Raw genomic sequence first — 19,470 nt, forward strand, 5'->3', positions numbered from 1 at the left:
TTATTCTTTCAGAAATCACAGCACCCACCCTTTGGATTAAGCACTTGGTCATCAAAGATTCCAAAATGAACAGCTCTAATGTAAGGAATTCAGGTAAGGTTCCATCTAAAAAATTTATTATTTTAACTAGTCTGCAGCTCCTCACATCTGTTCTTGTTTCATTCTTTCTTCATGGAGCTATCAAGCTTCTAGGGTTACTTGCAGCCCAGGCTACAAAGTAATTTCAGATAAGGTCCTTTTTTGTGGCCAAAGGGCCATAATCAATGTGTGATGAAGGATGTTTATTTCCACAGCACGTAACTGGGGAATCTCTTAATTTCTTAATCTGTTAATTCATTTTAGTCGTCTGTCATCTTTATTCTGTTTGCTGTTCAGCATGGGTATATGAGCTGAGGCATTTGGCTAAAAGATAGGGGCAGTTGTTTTGGTCTAAGCAGTTGCAAAAAATACAAAAAGGGGCTTCTTTGCTAGTAAATTCAAGATTCTTCTCTGCACGGGATATTTTTGGATAGAGAAATGAGCAGATTATTTCACAGCTAAAGGTGGTTTAATTGTGTGTGAGCCTACAAAAATGTTGAGATTGTTTTGTGGGTAGTGGAGTGGATGGAAGAAGACCAAAGCCTAAAAAACAGCAAAGAAGAGATCATGAACATGGGTGGAAAAAGGGGAAGCAGGAAGACATGAAGTCAGAGCGTAAAATTTGAGATTGGAGATTAATGTGTGAGTATCAGCATCCTTCTTTAAGGATGTCTTTCAGGGGAGAGCAAACACAGCTTCTGATTTTTGTCAGCTGCTGGGACAACCAGCAACTGGCAGTATAATTGAAGGTGACAGTGTAATATTAAAATCCTTTATAATGGGTCCTACCTATCTTGGAGACCAACTTTCCTTCTAATACGGAAAACCTCATAGCTGTAATGGAAAGAAAAGTGAATGCTAAGGGGTTGCAAAGGGACTTGGGAGCAGGAGGGTCTGTCTTCCACCCTTTCTTGGCCTGACAGAGCAAAAGTAGGCTGGCTTTCATGTTGTAAAGGCAATCACTTTGATTGTTTAGTTGAGAAGCTGCCTGATGTGAACTGGAATTTTGTCCACAGAAGGGTTCCTTGTGTGACTTTGCTTTTGCTCACTTTTTTGCGTTGTTTCTGATGTCAGTTCTGTTACTTAAACAAAATTATTGTGCGTGCATGCTACAAATGAAAAATAAATGATCATGTGGAAAATTCAAGAGCTGTGTAAAAGGTGGTTTATACAGCAAGCTAAAAAAAGACGTGGTTCATCTGACTCAGCCTTACTGATTGCTCTGATGCTCACTTACTGTAGGGTCTCATTAAAAGACTGGGTTGCCAACTTTTATCCCCACATTTCCTCACTGGGCCATACAGATACACATCCATTTCAGTTTCTTACAAATTATTAAGAAATACTGCCTAGAGCTATGGTTTAGGTGTTATAAAGTGTGGGCTTCTTCAGCCTTTTTCTTTCAAAAAGTGAAGCCTAGTCACCTGGTCTGGTATCTTTCATTCTTTTCATCCGTTGTAATATATGTTAAAGGCAATGTACAGTAGGTAGATCAAACTGCAGGGAACTGGGGGGGATAATTATCATTTAGAATCATGTTTCTTCAAGTGTCTTCGAGTCTGTCTTGGCTGTAGATGATGAAACAGCTGTCATGAAATGGGCATGCAAAACTGGGGGATGTTTTTAATTGCCTTTGGCCCAACTTGAAATGCTAATGCTTAGCACATTTCCATTTTTAAAATTTATTTTTAAAGGGTTAGGATAACTTTTGCTAGCACAAGATTTAGATTCTTCAGTTTGTTGTTGCCTCAGCTGTATTGTCTATCCAAGCTTACACTTAGAGTCTTGGAGCAGATATACCTTTGTATGCTTTTGGAGCAGTTTAATTGGAATCACTGAAATTGGAAGTGAGAAAAGAGTAAAGACCTGGTAGGTTATCTAATCTACTGCCTTAGGGCTAGTGAATGTTTATACTGTAAGAAGAGCAGCATTTTCTACTGTACCATAAATGCCTTAGATAATAAAGATTTTATTTCTCCCCTGCGGAAATTGCTCTGCTCTCTGAATTCAATCTCAGACTTTTTTCTTTTGTAATATCCAGCCTAACACTTCTTTACTTCCTATTCCTTGGAGCTTGTATAGTGAAACACTTAGCTCTGATCTCTCTTCTCCCTGTGGTGATTATGTGGCCCTGTCCTTTTCAGATACTGCTGTCAGAGGATGTGTGCTGTTCTCTAATCAGCACTGACACTGGACATCTTGGAAAGCAAGCACCGTTGCTATGTTAACCATGAGGAGAATTTCAGAATTGCTATATGGAGTCAAATAGACTCTTTAACTTGCTTTCATTGTCTCTGGTCTGTGTTAGGTGAGCCACCCACTAGGCGGCTGAGCATTGCAGGGCTGGTTGCACCCCATGTAATACATGCTGCCTGTATCCTGTGAGGGCTGCATTTGAAATCTGAGTATTCCATCTTCTGTTTAGTGTTTGCAAACAGAAGAGGTTCTTCTGAAACTGACCTCTTTTTTTGGAGCACTTACATTTTGTTTGGCATGTGTAAATCCTAATTAAGCTAGGCATCAGGAAAAGCAGAATGACTCCAGCCTGGTGATTAGAGCACTTGACTGAGAATCTATATGTCTCTAGGCATTTTGCCAGTGAGTTTTTCTATGCTCAGTAAAAGAGCATTGCTAGGAGGGATTGCTAGTGCTGTTACCCCAGCCCACCTTAAAGAATTAAATGGCACCCTTTTCTCAGGAGTGTGAGATGCAGGTTCAAACCTTCTCAGGCAGAGGCAGGAACCAAAATATGAACATCTGGACTGTTGCACAGCAGAAAAGTTGGTTTTTCTGCACTTAAAAACTACATTTTCTATCTGTATGAATCCTGCAAGTACCAAATTTTTCTTTCTGTGGCAAGTGAAAAGTCTAGATCAACACAACATTGTTGTGGCAAGATGACAAAAATATTTTTTGCTGCTTCTCCCCTTTCCCAAACACGCACATCCACATGTGCATGCTCATGGATACCTTAAGCTAACCAAGACAGTTACCTGGCACTGCTCTCTGTAATGTGTTATTGTTAACACTGCCAGGGCAGGAGGTGATTCTGGTGGGGTTCTTGCAATGGCTGTTCTCTATTCAGCATGGCTGGCAAATTTTTAATTCTACTTTTACTGTTTCAGCCTCTTCCCCTCACCCCTAACCTATTTCACCCTGAAACAATCCAAGTGATTATTTTTTCTTAAGTTCTTAATCTAGGGAAGCATTTGATAATGTTATCCACTTCCAAGAAATCTAATGGCTGCTTGGTTAGGAGCACCCCATCTCCACTGAGGAATCCAGGGATTTTCCTCACTTCCAGAGCTGGGTTATCTCCAAATTCATTTGTGCTACTTAGTGATTTGGTTTTAGTTAGCAAGAGTTTCCAGCCTGTATCCAGCTTACCGTGACAACCTTTAAGAAAACCACAGAATGATGTAATGAGCCCCTGCATGGAAAAATAAACAGCTCTGGAGAAACCAGCAGTAGCAGCCTCAAGTAAATATTCTTCAGTCACTGGGGTTTTGAAAATGACGTTATTTGAAAGGAAGAATGAGTAATATATTAAGGTTAGCAGCTGAAGACAGGTTTCTCTGTGCTGTGCCTAGTTAAAAAAAAAAAAAAAGAAAAAAAACCCAAAAAAGCCCATAGCTGTTTGTTTCAAGATCTTGCTTGGTGAATGGGGACCAATTCCATGTGGCCTGTTCTGTTCAGCTCTGGCACCCCAGGCATTGTGCTGGCATATCCTGATAGCCTTCCAGTGATAGATCTTCCTCCTGTCAGGAGCTCTTAGTGGACAGAGTATAACTGAATGAGCTTTGAAAACAAGAATGGTGGCATTCACATTTCTTTCTCTTAATTGAGTCAACTTGAAGCCCAAACTTTAGGGCTTTTCAAAGGGGGAAACAACTTGAAACTTCACATCTATATGTATTCTCCCCTCCACCTGAAAGGGAGTCTCTTAATTCTTGGGTGCAGTTTGTCTGCGGAGATCTGCACAGTGAAGTGGGATGTGATTATATCAAGTGTTATTACCAGGCCCTGAGTTCTTTGGTTTGTCTGTGTTCCTTAAGAGGTCTTTTTTCCCACTTGCAGGAAAAAAAAACATAAGAAAACATCCATGGCACTCCCAAAAACATTCTCTCTAGTGCTCAGTTAGGAAGTTACACCATTTTCCTGCATGCCTTTCTTATTGACCAGGAGTAGTAACTGCCCCAGGGGCTAATGTACTCATGGGGCAGTTGTCTTATCCATATGGAGGCTTTCTGCAATCACATACATGAAAAACGAGTCTGCTTGAGACAATATTGCAAATCCATGTAGTTCCTCTTGATGAACGTGTAATGAGACAGAGCTTGAGAAGGAAACTCTTTTCAAGTTTTAGTGGGATACACCAAAAATAGTCAAGGTTAGACAAGAGTTTAATTTGTTATTAGAACTTTCCTTTTCAGAAGTGAGGATAAACAGAAAGAGCTTGAATGCCTATATTATTTTCTAGAGTGGGGAGACCTTGCACCTATCTGTCGAATGTACAGTTATCTGGAGTTGGAGCAAATTTCTTCATGCCTTGAAAATGTGGAATACTGCAGAGAGCCACAGGTAGATTCAGATGAGGTTCTTGACAAAACAATGTTATTAATAGGGGTAATTCCACACTTGTCTTTATCCTGGCTTCTCAGCCTTATTCCTTAGGTGTCTTGTCCTACTCTTGGTGCACAGCGCTTTCCACCTTGTTATTTAAAGACATGAGACCATGGACTTCTGCTGCTTTTTTCCTATTTTCCACTATTACTAAACTAGTTGTGTTAGTTTGAGACTGGCTGTCTCTCTCTCTCTCAATGCCAGTTCTGTTAATGTTACTGTCCAAATGTGTAATACAGGACTGTAGGCTCTTCCCCAAAATCTGTGGCTGGTTAGTGTTAGTCAGGATACTGAGCAAAGGAGATAGCTATTTGTCAGGAGAGTAGGTTGGTTTTAAAGGGGCTGTAGTCAGGAATAATTGTGCTTTAGAGACGTCTGAATAAGAGGTTTTGGTGGCATTTGAATTGGAAAATTTTGTTGCCTATGGATGACATTCTAATGCTGTCTGCAGTCCTCCTTGTTAAATGTTTTTGTGCTTCTGTCTCCTCTGGGAATCACACCTGGGATTAGGTAAAGACTTTTGAATTTCTCCCTAGCTGAAAAGGAAAAAAGTGTCATTGATGGTGTCAGGAACAAGAGTTCATAGGAGGGAACCAGTGTGTCAGAAAGCTTTTGTCTTTTCTACTGTCCTCTTTTAATGTATCCTTCTTGGTTCTTTTCCTGCATCTTGAGCCAATGTCTCCCAACACAGTGCTCCTCTAACCTGTCAAAACTATTGGGCTGAAAGTCTGTGACTGTTGTCCCATCTGCCACAACTATTTATTTTCAGACTTTTGCATTAGTCCTCCCAGCCCTTCTTTGGGTGAGGATTTGTTTTGGTTTTGTTTTGAATTAATTTTAGTTTAGATTCCAAATAAAGTAATTTCAAGAGAAGCTCCTGTTGAGTATGAAATAAAAGCTTACTAATTCAATTACATTTTTGCAACAAATACATATGCTTTTATTTGCTGAGTTCCTGTTTCCTTGCAAGCCAAAATGTGATGTTTCTTCCTTACTTATTATCCCTCCCTTCCCTCTGACTCCATCTGTGGTGCAGGCATCCTTTCCTGTCTTGGCTGCTGCTTGGGAGGTCTCTGTATCTTATTCCCTTCTGGAAGTTCTGAGAAGGATGATATGTGTGATGCCCAAGGGTGATTTTCCTGCAGTCTCAGTGTGACAGGTGTGTGTGGTGAAAAAGGGAGTATGTAGGAGAGAGCAGAAGCAGGGGGATTGGAAGAATCTAGGACCAGGACCCTTCCCAGACAGCTAGCAAACAAAGTCATAAATAACATGCCATTGGGGACCAGTTAATCTGCTCTATGAAAAGGTGCAAAGTATACAAGTGGGAAAAATAACATTGTATAATAATCAGCATGCAACCATAGGTGTTAAACCATATGCAGCTAGGCAAATAAATGAAGCTCCCCCTGAGAGCTGTGTGATAAATCATTCCTAAAGAATTCAGTCACTCCCCCCTCCTTATCCCCCAAAGAAAGAAAATAAATTACTTTAGATGTGGAGTCATAACTACTACTCTGCAGCTGCCAGTTAAGGCAAGTGGGCAAGGAGCAGTAGGAGAAGGGGCAAAGATATAAGAAGCTGGGGTAAAAGGGGGAATAGAAAACAGCGCTGCTTTTAAAACCACTGGGGATTTGGTGGGGAAGGGAAAGGAAATCAGCTCCAACAGCAGGCATTACCTGAACATACAGACACAAACTGAGATTGGTCAACTTTTGTGGAGTTTGTTTTGCTTTTTAGCAGAAGCTGGTTCAGATTGAAGGGTCTGCACTGATTTGCTGAAGTAATTCCTTAGCAGCACAGTCTCCTTGCTGTTTGTAATAGCAGCATTCAGCACAGGCTCCTTTGTGCATCTGCACTTCAGACAGCCATTTCAATGTATGCTGATGTCTGCAGAAAGGCTGCACATAGTGACTCACCTTCCCACCTTCTTGAAATGTTCCTGTCAAATTCACCACATTTCTGAGGTACCACAATTAAGGAGAAGCTGTTTCAAGGCACCTGTCATTGCTAGCTCCTAGATAACCTCTGGAAAATGTTTAGGCCTAGGTAGGCTTTTCCTGAAACCAAAATCCCTGGTGGGGTTTGCAAGTGACAAGTGAAGAAAAAGAGGCAAGTGAAGGAAAAAAAGGGTTCAAAGCACAGGTCAGTGTGTCCCTATGAGCATCTGCTGCCCACAGAGTTGTCCAAGAAGGCCATGAATATTGCCTAGTACAGCATAAGGCTGTGAAGGAGAAGAGCTGCATTCCAAAACTCTGGAAAACCCTACCCCTCTATGGGGATGTGTGTTGGACATCCATCTCGTGACGCTGATGAAGTGGGAGCAGTTTCTCTATGCCATGGCTGATGTCTGAATCCCGTGTTAAATCACTGAACTTCCAAAGCCTGGGTATTCTATGCAGAGAGTTCTACAGCTGACTCTAGGTAAATATCCAAAAGTGACTGCTAGCTTCCTGTCAGAGGCAATTCCCTCTGCCTCCTTGTAAAGTGCAAAATACTACAGGAAAAAGCTGCTCTGTCACTGCATGAAAAGGCTCATCACACTATAAACCTGTCTTTCTTGCCTTTTGTTCCTCACCAGCAGTGGCATTAAATATAATGTTGCTGTAGGTAGGAAGACCAGTCTGAACCACTTTTTACCTGTCTGTGACAGTTTTCAAAGACCTTCTGTTTGGTGTTCTATAATTGCAGAGTAACAATACTGTAAAAATAGTGTGCTTGTATACTCTAGCTAGAAGAGTTAGGCAAGTTTTTCAATAATTGCTGTACTAGTTCTTCTAAGGACTATTAAAAACAGGTGTGGAAGTGAAAAAAGTTTCCCAGTAATGCTAAGGCTCCAGTGGAAACATCTACTTTTTTTGTTTTATTGAACAGAATTCCTCAGTGTGGAAAGAGTGCAGTGAAAAAGGAGTATAGGGAAAACGAATGTGTTCAGAGACAGGTGGCTTGTGTCAGAGCTAGGTACTCCACGAGCTCACAGTGCTTAGAAACTACATGAAATGGAAAAGAGGCATTAGGGAAGAAAAACACAGACTGTGTCGCTTTGTCTCAAAATGAGAAGGGCAGTGTCTAAGGTTGAAAGTTTTTTCTACTGCTGAGAAACCATTCTGATGTCAAGAAGTGAAGAGGCTGCATTTTGATGCCAAACTTTCTCTGCTCAGATTATGGAAGCTGCTGTCATTGTAAAGGTACTGCACAGATATAGCTGTCATAAAGGATATGGAGGCCAGGTGCATTAGAGGGGATCAGACCCCAGAATCTGGAAATTTAAACCAGATCAAATATCTTCACGATTTTAGTTTGTGTTAGCAAAAAAGGTTGCCTCAACCATTGAGGATCTGCTGGAGCTTCTTAGCCTGTAAGAGGAGAGAAAAAAAAGACCTGAAGACTTCATGTGCTTTTCTTTCTCTGTTTTAACCCAGGGTCATATCCAAATAATAGCAGCTCTGACGCATGTAACCTTTTCCTAATCTGGCAACAGAGATCCCACTGCCTCTTCCAATGAATGAACAGTTAATCATCAGGGCTTTTTTATATCAAACCTAAATAGTCTTTCTCCAAGTAAGCTCTCTGCTACTTGAACTACCCATGGGGAAGGAAAAAAAAAATCAATGGTATCCTTTTTTTTTCCTTATAGAACAGCTTTTATGTCTCAGAAGACTGAATGTCATCCCTAGACTAAACAAATTGAATTCTTTTAGCCTTTTCTCATAGATCAAGTTTCGTAGACCTTTGCCTGTTCCCCTTGCTCTCCCATGCCCTCTTGCCAAACAGTCCTCCTGTCCCTCAGAGCGCCCAGGGCTTGTACACAGGGCTGATATAAGGATCATCAGTACTTAGAGCCCATTCCTTATGTGAAGCCCCCATCATTACATTCCATGGCTGGACTTACCTGTTTTGATTCTTTTTGTTGTTGTTTGCAATGTCATGACTCTTTTTGTGGTCTACCTAAGCTGCTGACCATTTTTTCCAAGACTGACTGTCTCGCCAGTAATTTCCTCCCCATGCGCTGGATTTCTTCTTGCTGGTTGTTATGGTTTGTACTTGTAAGTTGTGATTACACTGATTTAAAACCATTTATCAATGTGACTTTGAATTCATTCCTGAAGTTCAGTCTGTTCCATTGGAGTGGTCATTTAATTTGATACAAGTCTCATGGTAGCTTTCAAAATAGACAACTTCTGAGACCTCTTGTCTTGGAGAGCATCTTTTTCTTAACCTGCTGTGTTACGTAGCTATCTCGTAGTAATTGTGTGTAGCTTACATTTTCCTCATTTGATTATGAGAATGATGCAACTTAAAATATGCTCTAATGAACCAGAATTTAGTCAGACCTCTAATGCATTGTATATGAACATGATTAATTCTCAGGTTTTTTTCCAGGATGTATTGTTCTTTTTCTGCCATCCTTCAGCCAGTCTGGCTATAGCTCTGGGAGGGCTAGGACTGTGTGACTGATTGCTTGTGAGATGGGATGGTATAAAGAGTAAAAGGCCTGCTTGAAAAGCAGTTCAGTTTGAATTGCAAGGACAGGTAGCTTTCAACTGACAGGTTTCAAGATGTGCAAGTGTGTATCTTTATTCCTGTGTGAGGTGGGAACCCTGTAGAGTGCCCACTTTTGTTTGCTGGGCAGGGCACAATGCCCACAGGTTCTGCAAAAGGAGCATAAGTTGTGCATCAGAAAGTCCCTCACTGAGTTTCCTCTAATCTGTGAGATGGTGCTTCCTTCAGCCAGTCCCCCTTTTTGCAAGCTAGAGGGTAGATACTGAATAGACTTCTCATATAACACTGGTGGGACTGCTGTGCAGCCTTATCTCCTAGAGCAGAAGGAAAATGGCAGGGGAAGCATGTCAGCCTGGATAGCTGAAGTTTAATGAGCCACTTGGAATAATGCATTTTTGAAAATAATAACCCACCTGTTAAACCTTTGCATTGTTCAGCACTGGAACATGAACCATCTGCTTCCTCTGTAGCCTGTGCCTTGAGAAATGAAATGGAGTGAGTACCAAGGTAAAGCAAAGGCTGCTCAACTGGTACAGTATGGGAACACCTGCAAGGTTTGTTTTCTTTTTACCTTCATGTTAGCCAGAAAACTCTGGAGGGACCATGATCCCAGACAGAACAGGGTGGAGTGGCTATCAGTACTGATGACTAACAGAGGTGTGGAGAGATTTATGCTATCCCCATGAGCCGTATTTGCTCAGCTGTTATTGTGCTCCCAGTAAACACAGAAGGGGTTGTTTCTCTCCCTCCACCCACAGCCCTGCTCAGGGGACAGGCAATAAGGGCCTATTTACGGCATTGCTTTGCTACTCCTGCCAGCACTTGGGCATGTCTGTACTTAAGGCTTTTCAATTGCTCTTTCCCCTCTGAGGAGGGAAGGATGCAGGTTTGGGCTGCTGAGGTAACCTGTGCTGAACTTGCTTTCTGCCCACAGCTTTTGTAAGCTCCCTACTGGCGTGAGGTACCTGTTCTCCTGGAGTGGACCTGGGTCCTGTTCACATTAGAGCTTCCTTAAACAATGTAAAAGCAGCTTTAAGCTGATGTACATGCTATGGTAAAATAACAGGTTCAAAGCTCTTACTCTCTGCCACAGCAGTGTAAAGACACATAAGAATTTGGCCCTGTCTGAATTAAGCTCTTCTGGGAGACAGGCAAACACTTTTCCTCACTGAAAGGAAAACTGAGGCACAAAGACACTTAGTCCTCGTGTTTGGGTTGGCACAGGAGGTCAGTAGAAACTTGGCGCTAGATATCCATGCTGCTCCCCTTTGTTCTATGCTGCACTAATGTCTCACTGAGAGGAAAGTTGGGAGTTGAACAAAAAAATTTAGGAGAGATGTGTTTGAGGGCTTTTTTTTTAATAGTTTTTTGAAATGAGGTCCCTGTTGCAGCACTGACAATGGGGATTGGTCAAGAATTCTTCTTCTAAAAGACCTTTTCCTCTCCTTGTGATGAATGCTTGTTCATTAAAACTAAAGCTTTTTGTGGGAATTCCATGGGAAAAGTTTTGCTGGTCCAGACAGAATTTCTGGTCAAAAGAAATGAGGGAGAGAGAGAGAAAGAGAAGGAAATCTGCCCTGCCTGGTACAGCCTGTAGCTCTGGGGTTAGGCTGTTCACATGGCTTCACTGGGGCCAGGCAGAAGCATAGAGGGAGGTTAGACCCTCTCTTTTGGCTGATTTGGAAGACAGAATCCTGTCTCTTAAGGGTGTAGGAATCTCTCCAAGGTGGTTGGTTTTGGTGCCACAGTCTCCCTCTTCTTTTAAGGAGAAAATATTTGGGTGCAGAAGACCAAAGTTCAAAAAATAATCTGTTAATCTTCTGTGGTTGGATGGCAAATGTTCCCTATGTCCCACCATAGTTATCCACAGCATCTTCACAGCCGTGGTGAATGATGCTTGGTGCCTTGGCTTTGGTGGCAGTGAGAGTTGTTCCATGTCAGGAGAGCAGCTGGGGGAGGCTGCCTCATCCCCAGGGGCTGCACCCAGCCCTGCAAGGTGAGCATGAGAACTGTTAAGCACAAGCCTTTGGCTAGGTGCCACCACACACCCTCTCTTCTCAGTTTTGTGAGGTAAACAAGCACCCCATCTCTTTAATAACCATACAGTTTATTACACTAACAAGTCCCTTACTTTGTCCATAATTTTTATTTTTATTGTGCAGGCATTAAATGCATGTTTGAATGTGTGTACTCGAGTCCAGGAATGAGAGACCTTTAATGAATCTGACCAGATATTTCTCAGAAGGCCATTACTAGGGCAAAATTGTTGCATAAATAATGTGCAACTGCAGATGTTCAAGCCTTGTTTTCCTGCCATAGCTCATGGCTTCAGAGACAGTACTTTAAAAATATGTTTTAATTAGTGGTAGAAGCAGTCAAGAATAGGACGGAACAGTTAATATTTTAGAGCTGAACAGTTGAGGTAAAATGGATATTTCTGCCAATGACTCTTCTCTTTGTGTATGAATACACTCCCTATTGGGTTTTTTTTCTGTAATTTGGGTTTTGTAATCTAGATTTGCTGTCTCACAGAGGTTTCACTCCCCAGCAGCAGCAAGTTGGCAAGTGTTACTTGGTTTCTTTGCTGATGGTAAGTCAAAGCAAGGATGGCAGAAAATGGCAGTGGAATGTCACAGTGCCTTTAAAATAAATAAATAAATGGGTATAATATTATTATTTGTTTTAGGAAGACTGTGTTCCACTTACTTGCAGCCTTAAATGTTCTTTCTCTAAGAAAAGTTTAGTTTAGGCAACGAAGGAAAAGCTTTCTTTCTCTGCCTGCAACTCCCATTAACAGGGAATAGGCTTTTAAGTACCCTGCATGTATAATAAATATATTTCTGGTTTCTAAGATGACAGCTTAATTTCATAACTGGCATTAAACTTTCTAGCTTTGCCATAGGCTTTCTCTATTCTCCATTAACCTGGCCTTGGCAACAACAGCAAAGTTTCCAGTACGCGGTTTGACTGGAACAGGAGAACTTCAGTGTCCTGGAGCTGGGATAGCATTTGATGATCCTTTTGTTACCCATGAGCCAATCTTTCAGGGTGACACTGCATGCAGTTCATGCCAAGTCCCAGACTAGGGAAGCTGATGGTGTGGATTTCCCAGCTGATTTTGCTGGCTTTTGAATACCCAAATGGTAATATGAATGTTTATTTTTTGAGGGAATTAAGTGCTGTTAGAGTGGTAGCCTGGAGGAGTCTCTTCGGGAACTACTGCTAGTTAATACATTCTGCTTAGCAGACAGATGTCACTGAAGGAAATTTCCACAAGGCTGTTGTCAGAGTCAATGTGTTTGCTATTCTGATCTCCTCCAGCTTGGGGAAGGCTTGGTGGATCTGGAAGGGGTTCAGAGAAGAATTGTGCCATGTGGGACTCTCCATCATGTAAATGAGATGAAGTAGAAATCTGTAAAGCAGGGAGGAGCTTCCATAGCAGATACTTCTAGATGTACATTAGAACTGAGTAAAGTATGATCTCCTTGACACTTCAGCTGTGCCACTGTCATTGCTAATGGGGGGCTACTCAACTACTCAATGCTGGTGACAGAGTTTGCATCATTACATCTGTCTGATATCAACTGAGCAAAGCCTCTAAGATTTGTTTCACTCAGTCTTTAAACAGCCTGCAAACAGAAACAACTACCAGTTAGTTATGTATTCTGGTAGTAAATGTGACTGTTCAATTCCCACAAATTTCTGTAATATGTGCAGAGAATTTTTCTGATTTTTTATGCCATAGCACAAATGTGTAAATATGTAGATTTATTCTGTGTAATTTGCATACCTAACTGCAAATGTATGTAAAATAACATACTAATTTATTAAAGGAATTTATTATTTTTTTCTCTTGATTTCAACAACAATAGCTTATTTCTTTGTTCTAGCACATACTGTATTTTTTTCAGAGTAATTTTACTGAGAGTTTTGCAAGACTCAAAGGACTTGAGAAATCTTGGTTTGACATTGTGCACTCAGGAAGCTTTTGGGATTTAGATAGAAAAATTCCTGGAATGTAGTTCTCTTTAGCAGAAGTTTTTCTTCCTTTTGCTTGCAATATAATGATGACAGAAAATTTTGCGCCTGCTTTTTTGGTTCCCCCAAGCTGCCTGAGTGATTTGCCTCACCTGATAGGCAAGAGGTGAATTGCTGTCAGCAGACTGTGGGTCGCTGGGGCCCTTTGATGTCAGTGGTTTGTTAGTGAACCAGCAGGCCTCTGGCTCAGTGACTTCTCTGTCCATGTACATCTTGGGAACAGTCTTCTTTTTCTTTTTTTCTTTTCTTTTTCTTTTTTTCTTTTTTCCTATTTTCTTGTTCCTTTTCACCCTTCTTCTTCCTCTTCTTCCTCTTCTTCTTTGTGTTCTCAGATGTGAAATCTGTCAGCAAAGTGAAGTCAGCTTAAATATCAGCTGTGGCTTGAGTTCCCTTTCAGTTTTTGTTGACTTTATCCCCTCCTGCACCTTCCCGGTAAAGTTTCTCTCTGCTTGAGTCAGACTTACTGACACTTAATTCTGTGTTTCTGTTATATGGGTTTGTATGTGACAAAGTTCAGGTGCCTTCACATTCCCAGCCTTGACAGTGATCTGAAATGCTGAGGAGAGTGAGACCTTTTGGGGTCTCTGAGACTCTTTCAGCTGCTACAGTTCAATTAGAAACCAGTAAAAATGCTTCTGGTACCCAGGCATGCTTAACTCAGGTGATGATGTGCAGAGCTGCTGGAGTTTCTTGTATCTGCTGCTACCAAGCTGTAAATGGCAACCCTTCTGTTCCCCAAATATGGAATAAAACTTACTCTCTCTACAGCATAATTTATCACCAAAATACAAGGTGTACCAACAGGCAGGCAAAGTAGAAGGAACCTGAGCCTTGTGTGTGCTGAGTTGTGTGCAGTCCAGTCACGGGAGCAGGATGCTGAGGTTATGCTGTGTCCACTGGCTGATGATGCAAACATCTTCAGATTTGGGATGAACCTAGGGTGTCATTGCTGGTCAGTGGAAAAGTTTTATGTATTGAAGTCTTGAGGTAGCTCTTGGCTGTGGCAAGGAATTACAGGTCTTGTGGCCTATTTATAAAAATAAAATTAAAACCACAGTAAACTGCAGGGGAGAGGAAGGCTAGGGAAGAAGAGGACAGCTGTTTTTCCTGCTTCTGTTTTTCATCACTCTCCTAAGGATAAAAGTTAGGAGTTAGATTGTTGTCTTTTGTTGCCCTAGACTTAGATGTGTTTTCAGCTGTCTTGACTGCTTTCTTTTCTTCATTGTCATACTTCCAGTAGTTTACAAAGTTGAAATCATTTTTCTGCTTGTCAAAAGGTCAGAATACCTGAAGAATTATAATTGCAAATTTCTGGCTGTTGAGCCAAATAAGTCTTATCATCATGCAGGTACTCTGTGCTTCTCTTGCCCCTTGATGGCTGGTCCATGTGAGAGGCAGCAGCCTGGCAGTGTCCATGCACCCTACACTCCTTTGTGGGCAGTGCTTGGGCTCTGTGTGCCAGGCTGGCTGCAGAAACCACTTCTGGGCTTCTTCCTGTTCTTTGGTGCATGCACAGAACTACTGTTCTCTTTGACAATACCTTTGGAAACTGCCTTTCCTGTGTTCCTAAGGCACAGGGCCTGACCTGCTGCTCAGTAGAAAGCAGTGTTGGGTGCCCTTTGTTTTCTAGGTGAGGACAACAGTGGAGAGTTGATGGCAGTGGGGGTTGAGTGAGATATCCCGTTCTGTTCCCTGCTGAGGCGTGTGCAGATGCTGTCTGCATTGGGCAAATCTGTATTAAAACATAACCTGCTTCTCTTGGTATCATGTTGGAGAGGTGGTATTAAGAGGGAGGAGTGTTTTGCAGTCTGGAGAAAGAGACAGAGGGGCAGGGCAGGGTGTTTGCATCCTTTGTTTAACTGGAAAATACAAGTCACAGTTTAGGATCTCTCAGCTTGCAAAAACAACCTGGGAAATGCTTACCTTATGACTGCATTAATAGTGAATTATTTTTACCTGACAGTTCATTTCCAAAACCTAAGTGATCAAGAAGAGTTTTTCTGCTGTTTCTGGCATCCTGAGCACCCAGCCATCAATGTCTTCAGTCCATAATCTTGTTGTGTCACAGCTAAATGTAGGAGAAAGTTCTCAACGCAGCAGTCCCTCAGTCCCTGAGGATGTAGACATACTGATGTTTGATGAGAAGGGGACACAAAGGGCTCCTGGTGTGAAGGATACCCATATGTCACTGACCTGAGCAAAGTGATCTTGATTTGATTCCTTTTTCTACCCCTTCCAACCTCCCTTCTGTCTTCCAGAAAAAGTTCACTCCTGTGACCAGGAGAGGCAGAGCGCCTTGGAGGAGGCCCGGCAGAACCCCCGGGAGGGCATCGTCATCCCCGAGTGCGCCCCTGGAGGACTTTACAAGCCAGTGCAGTGCCACCAGTCCACTGGGTACTGCTGGTGCGTCCTGGTGGACACGGGACGTCCCCTGCCTGGTACTTCCACACGGTGAGAGCTGTAGGCAGGCCTGGGAAGGTGCCTGGCTGAAGAAGATGAGATATAAAAAATACTGCTGCAATATGAAACCGGTTCCTCACCCTAGAGCAGTCAGCTCTACACTGCTTTCCCCAGAGCAAGCAATGCTGTATGTGGTGTTCCCTGTTGAGTGTTACTGTGCAGCTCCCTCTCTATCCTCTCCATAGGAGTTGGTGAATGTTAACTTCTGTCCTTACTTTTCTCTGTGTTAAAATATTCATACAAAGCAGCCTTTTTTTTCTTCTGGCTTGCTTTTGTGAGGTAGAAGGAATGGGGGCTTTGCTTAAGAGTATAGATTATGGGCATGAGCAGTGAAAAGACAAGTGTCTTTGTTGCATTATCATCCGCTTTATACTTCCATGTTGCAGCCACTTGAATCCTGATCAGTAGGGAATTAGAAGACGGCTTGTTGTGCATGCGTAGATTTTAAAACAGAGAGAGAGATTATTTTTTTTTCAGTCACTCCCTATCTTGAAACTACCTGAAACTACATTTTCTCACTTGGAGTTTGGAAACAAATTGCAGGGATGGCAAGTTGCAAAAACAGGCCAGTAAGAGCTGGGACTTAAACTTGGCTAGATGTAGTGATTCTGCAAAGCATGGACAGCTTTGAAAAAAAATTTCAGCCTAAACCCACAGGAATTGGAAGAGGGTCCTGTGCTGTTTGTGGGTTTCAGTTGACAGCTGGTACTGGACTTCAAAGTATGTTCTTCTTTCTCTTTCTACTTCTGCTGCTGTTGCTGATTGTCCATAAACAGTCAGTTGCTTGAGAATGGTATTTCTTCTGGAGGTTTCTTCTTTATTGGTTTCCCCTGCAATGAGCAGACAAGGCAAAAGCCATTGATCCTGAGATTAGTTCAGCTGGTCAAAGCATAGTGCTGATAATGGCTTGGTTGTGGATTTGATCCCTGTATGGGCCACTCACTTCAGAGTTGGACTCAAGCAAAGGGACCTTGCTGATTCCTTCCAGCTCAGAATAGTCTGTGATTAGTGACTATGTGATGTCTAAAGCTATGTTACATAGCTTAGCTTCTGCTGTTCTCCTTTTTCAGGTATGAGACCCCAGTGTGTGAAAGCGATGCCAGATCGAAGAGCACAGAGATTGATGATCCCTTCAAGGACAGAGAACTTCCAGGTTAGAGGAACAAAATCCTTTCTCTGCCTTCTTACCTTGTCCCACCTTGGGACTCTTAAGAGGCCAAGAATATTGTTGAGGAGATAGGGGATTTTCCTCGCAGTGCATGCTTTACCATGGGTTTTATTCTGTGGGGGTTTTTTAAGATCACCTTCAGTTTCAGCAGTGAACTGGAAAAGGCTGGGTCTGTCCTGGGTGTGTTTATTGCCTGTCTGCCCTTTGAAAACCTTTCTGGGATTAGGATTTTGTGGAGAGAAACCAGGATGCCCGGAGATACCCTGGGGGAAGAATGGGCTCAACATTGAATGTTCCTTAAAGCCTGACCAGGACAAGATCCTTTCTGTTTAGCAGGGCTTTTCAGCAGCTTGATGCTCCCTGAGTCACAGAAGAGGATGCAACTGCCAGTTAGTGCTCTTATTTGCTCCCTTTCACTAACTGCATGGACCAGGCAGAACAACCTTCACAGTGTACTGAGGTTCCTATCTAATGGTGGCTTCTCACTTAGCTGGACTTTATTCCTCCTTTTCTGCCTGGAATATGTTTTATTTCCCACTGCTCCTTGTTTTATATTCTGTTTTTCTCTCTTAACAGAGTGGCAAGCGTAATTTGCTGTTTGCCTACCTTTTTTCTGCTAGGAACACATGCTGGGTATTGGTGTCAGTGCAGCTCTTAAAAATGCTATCCCACCTGTCTGTGCTGTTTTTTCCTTCTGGCTCCCTTCTAAGGAGCAGAGTGAGGGGCCTTCACTGACAGGTCAACCCCCACCCCTCTCTGGATGAGAACTGCTTGAAAACACAAGCTACAGTGGATCCCTCTGCACCATGAGGGGGTGGTGGACACCACTAATCCTGCAGAAGTAGCTGGTGACTCTGGATCAACTTAATGTTCTAAGGGTACCATAAAGTGAGTTGTTCCTGAGCAGGTTAGCAAAGGAAATGAGATTTGTTCCAGATCTGCCTCATGTGTCTCCTAATTGTTGTCCTGCTGGCTCCTGGCTTCAGACCCCAGACCTTTCTGCTTAGAAACTCTGCCCTCAGCAGGGTTGACTTCTGTGCAGCTCCTCATTTTCACAAGTCATGTAAAAATTTCCTATTGCCTCCCTTTCACATTCAAAGGAAATCAACCAATTGGTTCAAATAGTATGTTGTAGGGTGGGGGAAGCCAGCTAAATGGGTTACATTAAGGCTCATTTCCCTAGGAAATCACAGAAATATGGAATAACCTTACATCCTTGATTCCCCATCCCCCATTCCCATTGCTTTACCACCTATCCTTGCACTTCTTCCCCGCCTCTTCAGAGATCCTCTGCAAAAATTCTTTGTACTTTGGCTTTTTCTTTGAGACTCTATTTCTGATCTCAAGAAGACAGACTAGTTTTGTTTCCCTTCTCCTTTTCCTTCTCCACTGAAGCCAGAGAAGGGGACAGGAACTGCTTGATGCAGAAGAGTACATGGGATGCTCTGTAGCTTAGCAGTCTGGTCCCAATATCAAACTCCAGGAGAGCTGCCCTTTCAGCTCAAGCCAGTTTTCTGTGCCTTTGTAAACTTCAAGCTCTGTTTGGCTGCACTAGTTGGTATGATTGTTGCCCAGAGAAGTTTTGAATGCCCCATCCCTGGAAGTGCTCAAGGGCAGGCTGGATGGGATCCTGAGCAACCTGGCCTAGTGAATGGCAACCCTGCCCCTAGCAGGAGGGTTGAAACTAGATGATCTTTAAGGTCCCTTTTAACCCTAGCCATATTCTGTGATTCTGTGATTCCTATTACTGAAAATATCCCTGTCTGTGGAGAGATCGGGAGACAGAGGATCTGATCCTGGTTTGTCTGCCCGAGAAATGCTGTGCTGCATGAACTTCTTATGCAATCTTGAGGTTTGTTTGATTAGCTGCTCTTGTATGCAAAAATTTACTGATGAGCCAGAACTGCAGGGGATGAGAGAGAATGTTTCTTTTTTTTTTCCCCTGCTCTCATTTCTTAGCAGAATTGAATGTCAAGAAAAATTCTTGCTTTAATTTGAGACTGATTGCATCATTTGCACTCGGTTCTGTCAGGGAGACCCCTTACTTTATTCCTCTTGTAGAGATTTGTCCATTCTTTAGACTCCCAGTGCTGCAGCAGTGCACTTCTTGGCCTGTATGAAGAGACCCTGCAGAGGCCCAGGTGGGAAAGACATAAGTTCAGATCCTTGCACACCTACACATACTCTCTTCACAACCTGTCATGACTGTGGCCAAAAGTAAAAAAGAAAGAAGGAAGGAAAATGTTGCTTATACATAGCAAATGGCAAACTGCTAATTCCTGCAGATGGTGAGATGCTGGGAGCCCAGGGAGATGACTTGTAGCAAATAGTTCTTCAGCCTTTTCATTACCTCAACAAAAAGCTCCTTTAAGTGAGTGGTCTACTCTGGCTGCAATAGCAGCTTACCCATCACAATGCTGACATTTTCTGGATCATATGCCAAGTGACTGCTGAGGGGTGTGCATGTGTGCAGTGTACAGAATATGGAGACAGGCTAGGGACTGTTGGTTAGCTATTGCAGTGGACAGAGCCTGTACTACTGCAAAGGAGGGACTTTTGTCAGATCAGTCTGCAAGCTGCTTTCAGCTGTCAAGGGATTACAG

The 19,470-nt window shown here is 42.6% G+C and overlaps 1 protein-coding gene across 6 annotated transcripts in view; it reads left to right on the top strand.

The window, feature by feature from the left end:
• The window catches only part of SMOC1 (SPARC related modular calcium binding 1), a 147,256-nt gene that overhangs the window by 104,269 nt on the left and 23,517 nt on the right, over window positions 1-19,470 (top strand). For all 6 annotated transcript variants that reach the window (XM_064713670.1, XM_064713665.1, XM_064713666.1 and 3 more), the window contains 3 exons: window positions 13-93; window positions 15,498-15,690; window positions 16,770-16,852. In XM_064713670.1, coding sequence (XP_064569740.1) covers window positions 13-93; window positions 15,498-15,690; window positions 16,770-16,852 — 357 coding nt within the window. The remainder of the gene's footprint in view (window positions 1-12; window positions 94-15,497; window positions 15,691-16,769; window positions 16,853-19,470) is intronic.

The sequence above is a fragment of the Zonotrichia leucophrys genome, chromosome 5, assembly GCF_028769735.1.
Source record: "Zonotrichia leucophrys gambelii isolate GWCS_2022_RI chromosome 5, RI_Zleu_2.0, whole genome shotgun sequence".
NCBI classification, from domain to species: Eukaryota; Metazoa; Chordata; class Aves; order Passeriformes; family Passerellidae; genus Zonotrichia; species Zonotrichia leucophrys.